General features: G+C 36.5%; 1 protein-coding gene and 2 gene segments (V, D, J or C); 1 reads left to right on the top strand and 2 right to left on the bottom strand.

Annotated features, from left to right (window-relative positions):
* The window catches only part of LOC129433513 (immunoglobulin kappa light chain-like), a 65,686-nt gene extending 62,752 nt beyond the window's left edge, over window positions 1-2,934 (top strand). Inside the window, exon 5 of the mRNA XM_073869113.1 lies at window positions 2,612-2,934. Coding sequence (XP_073725214.1) covers window positions 2,612-2,934 — 323 coding nt within the window. The remainder of the gene's footprint in view (window positions 1-2,611) is intronic.
* A 3,757-nt stretch (window positions 2,935-6,691) lies between these two features.
* On the bottom strand, window positions 6,692-7,163 carry LOC141364428 (Ig kappa chain V-III region PC 4050-like). The segment is given in 2 exon segments: window positions 6,692-7,011; window positions 7,115-7,163. Coding segments are annotated over 2 exon segments (369 nt in total).
* Window positions 7,164-12,177: 5,014 nt separating this feature from the next.
* Window positions 12,178-12,649, bottom strand: LOC129433533 (Ig kappa chain V region S211-like). The segment is given in 2 exon segments: window positions 12,178-12,497; window positions 12,601-12,649. Coding segments are annotated over 2 exon segments (369 nt in total).
* Between the last annotated feature and the right edge of the window lie 111 nt (window positions 12,650-12,760).

The following is a 12,760-nucleotide window of genomic DNA, read 5'->3' as shown; positions in this document are numbered from 1 at the left end:
TCATTATGATTACTTTTATATTGTATATATCTGCTTTGGTAAAACGTGCAGTTGCTGAAACTGATTTTATGTTCATTCATTTTGGAAATTAAAACTTTAATAAGGAACCACCCTTGTTTATTTTTCTCTGCACAATGGTAAGCGTTACACCAGCCAGCTGTTTTTGTTAATTACATAAATAAAGTTTGCCCATTGCATAAATAATACTTTTTTTAATATATTCGTCCGTCACTATGGTTACAGGCGCCGCGTGTAACTAGAATACGGGTTTGAGGTCGGTTGCTCGTTCACAGGGGCGCCGTAAAGGGGGGAAAAGTTAGGACGATTCTAAGGGCCCATGAACTTTTGAGGGCCCCAGCCAAGGACTGCGCCGCAAACGCAACCCCCTTGAGCTGAGCCCTCTTAGCTCCGCCCCCGTCTTTACTCTGCGTGTTAGCGCCTTCTTCAACCCACGGTCTCACAGTGCGCGTGAACTTCACAAGAGAGCAAGGTGTGTGTATTTACTGCTATTTGCTATGATATCTGCGTATGTGCACTTCCTTACTATAAATGCAGTTTACACAATGTGACGCTGGAGCAATACAATGCAGTTTTCTTTCCACTGTAAAGTCTTCGCTCTGTTCACCTCAGTTTAAAAATAAACAAAATGATTTACGTTCCCTGTTTTGTGTTATGATTCTAACGCGAAGTCAGCCCTTATAAGCGGTTTTAATTAACGTAGCCCGAATAAGCTAATTAACATAAACTAGAAACGCGATCGGTTACACACTTCAATGTTTTGCAACGCAATATGCCAAAGAAGGATTTTTATGCAGTCGTGAATCGAGTTGATTGTGATCAAACTGAAATGCAACTAAGGCTAAACTAGTCCAGTTATGTATATTAAAGCTTCTGACCTTGCAACAAGTTTAAGAAATCAATGGAAATCTATGTTGTAATCTGCTATAGTTGTCATTCATTTCATTTTAGAGCCCCATTGATTAAAAAACAGTCTGAATCATTTAATAACAGTATAGCTGTTTTCTCAAATTCACAGTTTTAATGATATGTCGTTATTGTTGCTTTACTGAAGCTGCTGGTGTGTGAAACTTGTTCTTTACCTTATAAATAATGCTAATAATTATAATACAGGCTTTGGTCAAGCATTTTTGACCCATTTTTGAGGCATAAGGTAACTGTATAGAAAATATGCATTGTTGTTGTTAGCCATTTTTAAATGTTACAATGTTATTGGTGTGTGTAACAGCTCAAGTATGTCATGGAGACTGCATGTGAAAATCAGACTAAAGTCTCAAATCTTAAATAAAAAGCATCACAGTTTAATTTCAAGCATTCATTTCACTATGATTTCAATCGCTGACATGACATTACTCAGTCAATATTAAAGATATCAAGTTTATATTTTCACAAAATGTTCTTTACATTATGTAGGATGAATTTATGTGGAAAACATTAAATCACAAAGAAATACTTCAGCTGGGTTTTCACAGGCATGGTCACATTTATCTTTAATTTAAGAACGTTGCATTTTCTCTGAATATTCGATTAATGTACTGTATTTTTCAATTAAATTTACATTGGACAATAAATTATCTTAGCTGCAGACATTGTAGGTGTCTATAAATACTGATAATTGTGGTCATAACAATAGCAAAATAAATAGTTCTGTATTATTAAATTACAGACAAAGATTTTGAATAGCTACAGTATGTTGGATTGTATGTTTGGTGCGAAATGGGTATGGTGGGGGCCTGACCCCCTATTCTTTCATAGGGCCCAAAATTGCTAGCAGCGCCCCTGCTCGTTCATACAGGCAGTGTTCTATTTGTGTCTTTAATTTGCTGTCTGAACAGGACACTTCCAGACTCACACCTGTAAGTAAATACGGTTGTCACTCCCGAAATTTTGTCGTGTGAACGCACCCTCAGAAAGAAAAACTTCTGGAAGTTCAGGGTCATTTGAACAAAATTATCTTGACCCATGATCTGAAGGCAAGTTTATGTGATTGAAATGTAGACAAACATTATTGTCCAAATATATTCGTTTCTTTTAATACAAAACTAACATTTTATTTAATAAAGGTTAAATTAACATTAAGATTAAGATCTATCAATTCTTATAATTATTTATTATAAATCAGTATTTTAAATGTGGCTTACAATCACTAGACTGATCTGGTCCAGAATCACTACACTGATCTGGGCCACATACATCCCATCCACAACTGGCCCAAATATTATCTGCCATTATGGATCCAGTGCCATCATTGCCACACCTGGCCCATACTTGGCTGACATGTTGCATGCCGTTGCCGGCAGCACGCCAGCAGTGCCATCATGAGGCCACATTCGGGTCGAGTCCGTCTGCTGTCTGGGCAATAATTTTCCACCTGACAAACAGTATTTCAATGAAATAAAATACTTAACGCCATAATGTGAATATGAACTTTCACCTTAAAAGAGAAAAATGATATTAGCCATATAATTCAGCCATATGATCAAATAACCTTAAAATTATTTAGGAGAACCAAATAGTTATTATTTATTATCAAGATATTTTATGTTTAACACAGATTCTTGTGTGAGTTATTAACTATTGATGTGATTGTCAGTCAACAGTCCCCCTAAAGTAAGCGTCCTGCCGCCGTCCAGTGAAGAGATTTCCACAAAGCAAGCAGCAACACTGATGTGTGTGGCCAACAAGGGCTTCCCCTCAGACTGGAGTCTGAACTGGAAGGTGGACGGGATCAGCAGCAGGTCTCAGTACAGCAGTGTTGCTCTCCTGGAGAAGGACGGTCTGTACAGCTGGAGCAGCAGTCTGACTCTCTCTGAGCAGGAGTGGAGCTCAGTGATCTCAGTCAGCTGTGAGCTCACACAGAAAGACCAGCGTCATAAAGTCACTGGAGAATTGAGGAGAGATCAGTGTTCACAGTAGATCCACTCACTCTCTCCTCTGTCTCACATCAAGACTAACTGTGTTTCTCTCTCTCATCTCACATCTCTTTTCACAAACAACACAAGTCTATGTCTGCTTTATTCATTCACTCATGATTGTGTGACAATTCATCAAATAAAATCAGATTGTATCTTTATGTCTTTGACTCATTTTGTCTGTTTTAAATATGAAAGCTCACATTTTATAAATAAACCTGACTCAATGAAGCATGAAAACACCTGCAGATGAAGTAATTTTACATAACTGTCAGTCAAATGAAATGAAAAACCTTGAACATGAAGTGTTTGGTGTGTTTAGTTTGATAGTTATTCTCATGTGACTCCTTCAGTATCTGCGATAGCTGTTGACTAAATGATACTCACTCATGTTTCTTTTTATTTGAGTGATTATCATCAGTTAAAATATTGTGAATTAAACTGTATTCAAAAATATTATAAAAATCATCCATTGTGAAGTTGCATTTAAAAAACTAATACACAATGGCAATTAATTAATGATAAGATTTACAACTATTAAAAATAAATTAATAAATAATCAATTAAATGAATAGTTATCTATAAAGTTGTTATTTAACCTGATCCGAATCCGGTGTACCGTCGGCGGCACACTGCGTGTGTTTTGGTTGATAACATTGGGAAATACAACAACTTAAAAAAGACAAACCTAAACACATCATATATCATTAAAAAGCTGAGATTCTTGTGATTCGAACGATGTAAACCATTTTAAGATACAGTCAACACAGTCAGTGCAATCAGAGTGTTTGTCAAACAACCAACAACCAAAAAACCAGCTTACAAACAGGGTATGAAAATGAGTAAACTGACCTATAACGCCTTCTTGTAGTCCAAAGATCCATAAAATTCCAACAAAAACGGTGTAGTTACACTCTGAAGGGTCCAGTAAATCCAATTCAGTGAAATATTTAGTCCACAACACATGTATATGTCAATAAACATCCAAGGAACATAGTAGTATCATTTATAAATAGCCGACAAAGCCACCAACTCTCCGACGCATTCGGTCGTGTAGCGTCTCTTCACTTGTAAACATTGCAGATGTGTTGATCTCAAAATGTCCGCTGAACTCTGCCCTTTTGATTGACACCTCATTTGAGCGAATAGGTGCTTCTCAGAGGTGACAACAGGCAAGAATACGCAAGGAACGCCCTTGCGCGAGGATGGGACCTTCCCCTATTTGATTGACAATAGATCGATCCTGTCGCGTCAAAGTTTGCAAATGACGGGCGTATCTGATAGCCAATAAGATTCTGAAAAGATTGACACAAAGCTTCCCTAGAAAGATTCAACCTGTAACCCGATTGGTCGTGCACAAACATACACTTGTTTGGTGCGCTCTGTGTGCGTAAATCCCAACAGTGACTAGCGGCCGTGCGCTAAAGCTGCTAACGCTGTGCTAGGAAAGCATTGAGCGTCTAAAAAGTTTTACAATGTCGAAAAGAGCAAGTAAAAGAAACTTTTCACTTGAAGAAGTTGTCGAGCAGTGTACCAGGCGTGAGAGTGATTTGTTGGAGGAAGACGTTTCAGACGAAGAGAGCGTTTCCTCCGTCGACCCAGTAGCGGAAGAGATTTTTTGGATGGGGGAGACGTCACTCAAGACAAGTAAGTGCTTTATTGTATTATAAAACATATTTTACTGTTGGTACTGAGGTTTGAGTTTGGATGCGTGTTTTGTTTGGTGAGCCCCTGCATGAGTGTGTTTGTATGCGCTCATGCACAGGTATCTGTGCCCATGTTTGCGTGTGTCTGTGTGTGCTTCTGCGTTACTTTATGCAATTAAAATACTAGAATATAGATTATAAGTAAGTGCCTTATTATAAAACATATTTTACTGTTGGTACTGAGGTTTGAGTTTGGATGCGTGTTTTGTTTGGTGAGCTCATGCATGAGTGTGTTTATTTGTGCCCGTATTTGCGGGTGTGTGTGTGTCTTTGTGTGCTTCTTCGTTTCTTTATGCAAGTATAATAGTAGAATATAGATTCTAAGTGCTTTATTGTATTAGAAAACATATTTTACTGTTGGTACTGAGGTTTGAGTGTGGATGCGTGTTTTGTTTGGTGAGCTCATGCATGAGTGTGTTTATTTGTGCCCGTATTTGCGGGTGTGTGTGTGTCTTTGTGTGCTTCTGCGTTACTTTATGAAAGTAAAATAGTAGAATATAGATTATAAGTGCTTTATTGTATTAGAAAACATATTTTACTGTTGGTACTGAGGTTTGAGTGTGGATGCGTGTTTTGTTTGGTGAGCTCAGGCACGAGCACGAGTGTGTTTGTATGCGCTCATGCACAGGTATTTGTGCCCGTATTTGCGCGTGTGTGTCTGTGTTTGCGTGTCTGTGTGTGCTTCTGTACTTCTGCGTTACTTTATGCAAGTAAAATAGTAGAATATAGATTATAAATGAAAAAAATATGCGACTCAATGTTGTTGTATCTGTCTTACAGGTGCATGCTGGAGTGGACCTTTCCAATGCCCTAATCAGCTATTATAAAGTGATCCACAAAACCCAGAATTGGTATAAGACCTTTTTTATCATTTGTTAGACATTGCCACTGTGAATGCCTTCCTGATTTACAAGCATATAACTAAAGGTAAAGGGGAGGTGCCAATGCACCAGAAGGCATTTAGGGAGACACTAGTGAGTAGCTGGCAGCGGTTGCTGACATACCCGCTTTATCGCCCACTTCACACAGAGCACATCACAAGCCTTTGCATATTAGTGGAGACGGCACCACAGTTCGTCTAAGGTGCAGGCACTGCCATGCAAAGACTACTGTAAAATGTTCTTCATGTGATGAGCCTTTGTGATTTTTGACAAGCCGTGATTGTAATAACGAGTGGCATGTTGCCAATAACCTGTAATATTGTAAAGTTTCTAAATAGTTTTTTATATACATTTATATATTTAGATTGTGGTTTTTCTAATATTAAAAGTATTTTATTACTATAGAACTTGTTTTGTATCTTTATTTTTACAAGTATAGTTTCAAGAATATAGTTTTTTTCAACACTATAAAGTGTTTATGCTTCATTTACTATGTGTCAGCAATTATTGACAGTGAATTTGGACATGAAATAGAGTAGCTCTAAGTGTAACCTTTCATTAGAGCCCAAAAATATGATTGTACATTGAAGCATTCAAGAAAAACAGCATTTTATGTCAATGGTTACAAAAGGCCATTTGGTGTCTCCAAGTGCCCTTTATAGAAGGCCGCCTAGACATAAACTTGGATAAACATGTGAAAAAGACACATTTTCTAAGATATTGTAATCAAATTTGCTTGGTAAAGCTTTGTAAGGCTTCATGCTATGATCCCAATGTGTTTTCCAGCTAATAGCTCCCCATTATTAGTCCTCTGCAGGCAACTGTTTACAAAAAAAAAGTAGGCGGAATATTTTTTTCCTCTCTTTCAGTGTGTTTAAAATTCTATTACTTTATAACAGTAAGACTTACAGTGATTCTGACTGTATAGAAACAAACCGCAGAGTCTCACCTTTCAAAAGACATCAAAACCATGCATATACTCCAAATACTTCAAGAACAGTATGCAATTTACTTTGGGTATGTTTTTTTTAGGCGTTTTTGCAAAAAATAGCAGGATTGCAAAGGGGTTAAATATACTAATAAATCAATAGTAAGTGAAATAAACTATCAGCATCATCATCTGTCAGGTGTATGAGTGCAGTCTGACTGTCAGAGGTTTTTGTATCACTCTTTATCACTGTGTCAACACATAGCCACTAGGTATGTGTAAACTCTGACAGTAATAATCTCCTGAATCTTCAGTCTGAACTCCACTGATGGTCAAAGTGAAATCTGTGTTTGATCCGCTGCCACTGAATCTTGATGGAGTTCCTGACTGAAGGGTTGTTGCAGTATATATGAGGAGTTTAGGAGCTTCTCCAGGTTTCTGTAAGTACCAGTGTAAGAAATTACCACCATACACTGCACTGCTGACTTTACAGTTTATTTGAACTTGTTGTCCTGGTTGAACTGTTATTGATGGACTCTGAGTAAGAGTGTACTGTCCTCTACACACTGAAAGAAACAACAAGAATCAAATATAAGACAACACTGAAACAAATCAATATTTCACTCTTCAATGAATTAATGATGATGATAAAAATGTTACAACACAAACCTTGAGTAAAGACTGTGAGTGTCCAGATGAAGATGATGATGAAAGTCATTGTTGTTCTTTTTGTTTGTGTGATGATGAAGATTCTGTTCTGTTCTGATCTCAGTCATGAAGTGTTAAACTCACAGCACTATAAACACTCACACATCACTGAAGCATGACAACACAATGCAAAGAAGTGGGCAGGATTTCAAGCAACTTGTGCTATTAAACTATTATACAGCCAATAATAAATATAAGGTAGTAAACAGAGTAAAAACTCATTGAACAGATCACATTTTTAAAACAATTTGTGTAAAGCTGCAGTTTTTTCTGTTTATTATGCTCATATGAAGAACAGAAGAATCATTTTAAGTAGATAAAGATTGACTGGAACATGATGATATAGAGAGTAACATTTAAAATCTGTGCACAATGATCATGACAAAGTTTTGAGATTTATTTTAATTGTGTGTATTACTGTGATTTACTCTCAGTAATAGATTTTTTGTCCATTATGCATTTTTCATCTATATGAAACTCATTTGTCTCTCCATTGATAGAATGATGATCTCTCTTCACTGCCAAAAGTGTCTGCAATGAGCACGTGAGCTTCAGAACTGGAGAATGGAGGATATGTAGAAGGTTGTTGAGTCTTTCATTTTTGATCAGGTAGATGGCCAGGTGCAACTGCATTGTATCATTTTCTGTATCTGTCCTAAGCTGTATGATGGACTTATTATGTGTATTTATTGTATAACTGCATACATCTCATAGTGATAATTAAAGATGAGCTCTTTAGCCACAACCGAACATACCAGACATCCGCTGACTTCACAGAGAAATCTTCCTTTATCTCTTGAAATATCCACCTGTCAAGTTCAATAATGTTCATAAAGCTCCACTGTGTAGTTTCTACTCACATCTAGAGGTGAATTTCTATATGACAACCAACTGAATATAACTTTCTAGCCCCCCCATTCAGAGCACGTTTTAACTCGTACGGTGGCTGTGCTATGCCAAGGTTAACATGGCTTCCAGGACAAAGCAAAAGCAATGAAAAATAATGAACAATTTGCAATGTCCTTTGCCGGTGATCCGTCATAGCACACAGATTTATGATGAACGTGGAAAAAGTCAGATTTTCATGATATGTCCGCTTAACATACAAAATGCAACAATAAATGTAGCTACACACTCATCGACGCAAGGAAAAATATCCCAGGGGCTGTTACACTTGGTATTAAGATGTGTTTTCGTCGATCGGATCACAAGTGGACGAGAGAGACACATCACGTTTACACTTGGTATTTAAATCCGTCTCTTTTGTCCACTTTCGACCGCTTCTCTCCAGATTACTGAGGGGAACTTTAACATGCTTGTTAAATGAAACTACGAAAGACGTGCAGATCAGCCGTGTTAGTTTTATCAATGAAAGGCTAAAAATAGCGCTGTACACTGTGTGTTCATGCTAGAGGTCATAAAAGATGTAAAACATTTATCTCAGTACCTCAGATTACATAAATGGGCGGAGAGACAGCATGTGACTGTTCAAACACATTAAACCAAATGCTCGTTTACACTAACAAGTGTTATGCATAACCATGCTTAGCATTACATTCGCAAGTCATAAACACATTACATCAATTTACAATTAACTAAGAATAATTGCCAGCGTGAGTGTAGTCTGAAAGTGGGAAAGGCGGAGCTTGAATTTCAGGAATGTCCCTCATCCGCTAATGTATTTCAAAGATGGAGGCACAACATCGATTCAGCCAGTCGAGCGACTCGCCCGTATTTATTTTAAATAGCAGATTCTACACTTACGATAATACTTTTATTAGTTTGTGGTAGTAATTACACATGAATAAGCACATACTTTTGAAAGAACAGATGGCTTTTTGCTGAGAATTAACTCAAAAAACTACACAGTGGATTGCGAGGATGCAGCTCTCAGTTTGAGAAACAAGAAATCCTGGCCGTCATGAGCAACAGAGCAGCTGTGGGAATGCTGTGAATAGGTATGATGACAAAATTTTCAAACCCCAAAGCTTAAAATTTGACTAGACAAAGCAGACATTTCCCTTTACAAAGATATATAGATTGTAAAAATCCATTGAGGATTGAGAAAGTTATGATAATTTTAATATTAGAAATGAAAAAATTTATATATAGATGTCAACAGAAGCTATTTATTTACATGTTTTTTCTTGTAACTTTCTCATTTCATCAGATATTTGCAATGAAATTTTAACAGACGGTACAATTTTAATAGTTCTTTCAGATTAATTCATGAATATTTACTGTTTTTATCGGAATGGACATCAGACCGAAAACAATTAAAAATAACTAATTAATAAGCGTTCTTTCATATTCATAAATCCCACAATACAAGCAAAGACAACTTTATGAATTCATAATTATACACCATTAAAATGCAAATATACATTTATACTTATTTTTTCATAACAATGAATGATTGGTATGACAAATATACTGGAGTTGATAACAGGCTATTGTACAACTAAGTCATCCAAGATGACATCTGCTGCTATCGCATAGATGGACACATCAGTGTCATGTACATCAAATTCATACACCTCTCCACTCATGGCCCAACAGTGTATTTCTTTTTTTTAGCATGGAAAGTTTGAGTTTTCCCATTAACAAATTACCCTGCCGGCACCCAAATCCCACGCATGACATATAAATGCCCCACCCCTCTACCACACAACAACTCCTTGATCAAGCTCATTTTTTTTCTTTTGGGAGTTCTAGAAATGCTTCCTCGATCTTGTCTACACTTAATTCTTCAAAGTTTTTCTCTAACACTTTCCATTCTTGTTCACTTTTCTTCCTTTCTTTTGTGGCTTGACGTTCATTCAATTCCTCCTGTAGCTCTTCTTGCTTCTTCCTCCTCTTTCTTCTTTGTATGACCCCCAGCTTCACTGCTTTCCTGATGACTAGCTCTTGTTTTTCCTTCTCTAAACTGTCCAAATAGTCCACAGTGTTGTTTTGCCGTTCTCACATTTTACAGGACAAGTAACAGATGGTGGCATTTGAAGTTTCTTCTTCAGCGCACTAAACATCCCCATCAGCTCTTCAGCATCCATGTTATGTGATCTTGCCGAGGCTGTCTCTTGTTTTACTTTCTCCGTCACTGTCCATGTATCAACAAAGTATTGTTGATACTGTTTATCAAGTACTTAAATTATTGCTCTCAGACAGCTTTCCATCATTTGAGTGAACATGACTTTGTCTTTTGGTGGTTGATGCAATTTCTCAAGGATTTTGTCTGAAGCATTCAACTGATTTCCAAAGAGGTCTGTTGTGCAAGTCAGGAATTCAGCAGGTGAGCGTAGTTGATCTGTCATTTTCTGCACAGTCTCTTTGATAATTTCAATACATTTAATGTAATCAGTTTGGTCATCTGCACCAGTGTAGAATTTGGTCATCCAGGGTCCAGTCAGAAATTTACCAAGCAAACCCAGAACTTGCATTTCAACTTGTCCAGCTGTAGAGTTGAAGTCTTTAAGTATGCTAGCATGCCGGCCTCCAAATGATGTTCCTCCACAGAGATATGACTTTAGTGTGGCATGATGACTTGACAATATTCCACATATATGGAAAAGAATTTGCAGTCTATTACCTCTGTAGCGTGGTATGAGGTTGAATGTCAAATGTTATGTGTGTGTTTGCATTTACAGTTTATTGGTTTATAATTAAAGTTTATTTGTTGATTATATTCATCCATCGAATGTTTCATTCATCCTCCACCGCATCAAGTTACAATAAGATCAAATCTTCAGTTTTTCTTTAGTGTTAAAAATAAGTCATATAAACTTGCACCTGGCATGAACACCCTGCTTCAATTGACGTTTCCAACTTTTTACAATTTTCAAAGACTGTTTTCATAAATTTGCGTTTCGGTGGATTTTTGCTTGACAATGTAAATATGATTTTCACTTCACACTCCCAGTCTCACTGTTTGATTGTTAAATCATCTGAACTGAAACCAACCAGTTTCACTTCTCATAAATGAAGGCATTAGTCAGTTATGAAGTTATTTGCATACCATTTTATAATTCTCATAAACATTGAATAGTTTCCTAATGGATTGTGCTAGACAATTCATAAAGTATGAAGTTTTGTTCTCGTCATTGGTATGAACACTGAACTCATTGAAGAAATGTTGTCATTGCAAACATCACCTGTTGCTGCATCTGGTCATAATTATTCAAAGATCATCAGATCTGCTGTCGTGCTGTTTTCTACTGAATTACAAGAACAAAGAAAAATAATTTGCTCTCTTATATTCTCATTTGAAGTTAAGGAGTCTGTGTATGTTGTGCTCTTAACAGCTTCATTGTTTAATGGGGGGTTTAAAGCAAATAAAGAATAAATGAGTTTGATATTAAACCTAAAATCTGATCATATGGTAAAATAATTTTAAGCTCCTGCACTCTGTGTGGCATCAATATGCAAAAGCAGTTTGGATGAATGGTTGTTAAAAAAAATTATATTTATCATCATAAGTACTGATGAACTTTGTGTGTTTCCTCTGATCAGTGTTGTGTGTTATTGTGTTGTATGATCATCTGAAGCTGTCTTTGATCAGTGAGCACAGGAATGCAGATGGCACAGGACAGGAAATGGGAGTTGTGACCAAGTAATAATTCCTACATTTTTAATCTTATACATGAAGTATAATCACAATATTTCCAAAATCCCATTATAATCACATTGTGAGGGTTCAAGCAAATGTGGTCAATGATACTTACTGATGTGAGTGATTATCAACAGTTAAAATTAAACTGTAGTACAATAATAATAAAATTCATCCATGTTGAAGCTGCTTTAACACAGCAGAAATTGATAGATAAATTAATGATACGATTTATAACTATAAAAATATACATATTAAATGTATAATTATCTGTAATGTTGTTATTTAAATATACTATAATACAAAATAAATCAGCTGTAAGTTAAATAAATTATGACCATCATCATCTGCAGTATCTGTCAGGTGTATGAGTTCAGTCACTGTGCAGTCTGACTGAAAGAGGTTTTTGTATCACTCTTTATCACTGTGTCAACACCCAGCTACTCGGTATGTGTAAACTTTGACAGTAATAATCTCCTGAATCTTCAGTCTGAACTCCACTGATGGTCAAAGTGAAATCTGTGTTTGATCCGCTGCCACTAAATCTTGATGGAGTTCCTGACTGAAGGGTTGTTGCATATGTTATGAGGAGTTTATGAGCTTCTCCAGGTTTCTGTAAGTACCAGGCTAAATGATTACCACCATGCACTGCACTGCTGACTTTACAGTTTATTTGAACTTGTTGTCCTGGTTGAACTGTTATTGATGGACTCTGAGTAAGAGTATACTGTCCTCTACACACTGAAAGAAACAACAAGAATGAAATATAAGACAACACTGAAACAAATCAATATTTCACTCTTCATTGAATTAATGATGATGATAAAAATGTTACAACACAAACCTTGAGTAAAGACTGTGAGTGTCCAGATGAAGATGATGATGAAAGTCATTGTTGTTCTTTTGGTTTGTGTGATGATGAAGATTCTGTTCTGTTCTGATCTCAGTCATGAAGTGTTAAACTCACAGCACTATAAACACTCACACATCACTGAAGCATGACA

This window comes from Misgurnus anguillicaudatus, chromosome 6, assembly GCF_027580225.2.
Source record: "Misgurnus anguillicaudatus chromosome 6, ASM2758022v2, whole genome shotgun sequence".
Taxonomy (NCBI): domain Eukaryota; kingdom Metazoa; phylum Chordata; class Actinopteri; order Cypriniformes; family Cobitidae; genus Misgurnus; species Misgurnus anguillicaudatus.
The sequence above is the reverse complement of the archived record's forward strand: the minus strand, read 5'-3'. Positions and strand labels throughout refer to the sequence as shown.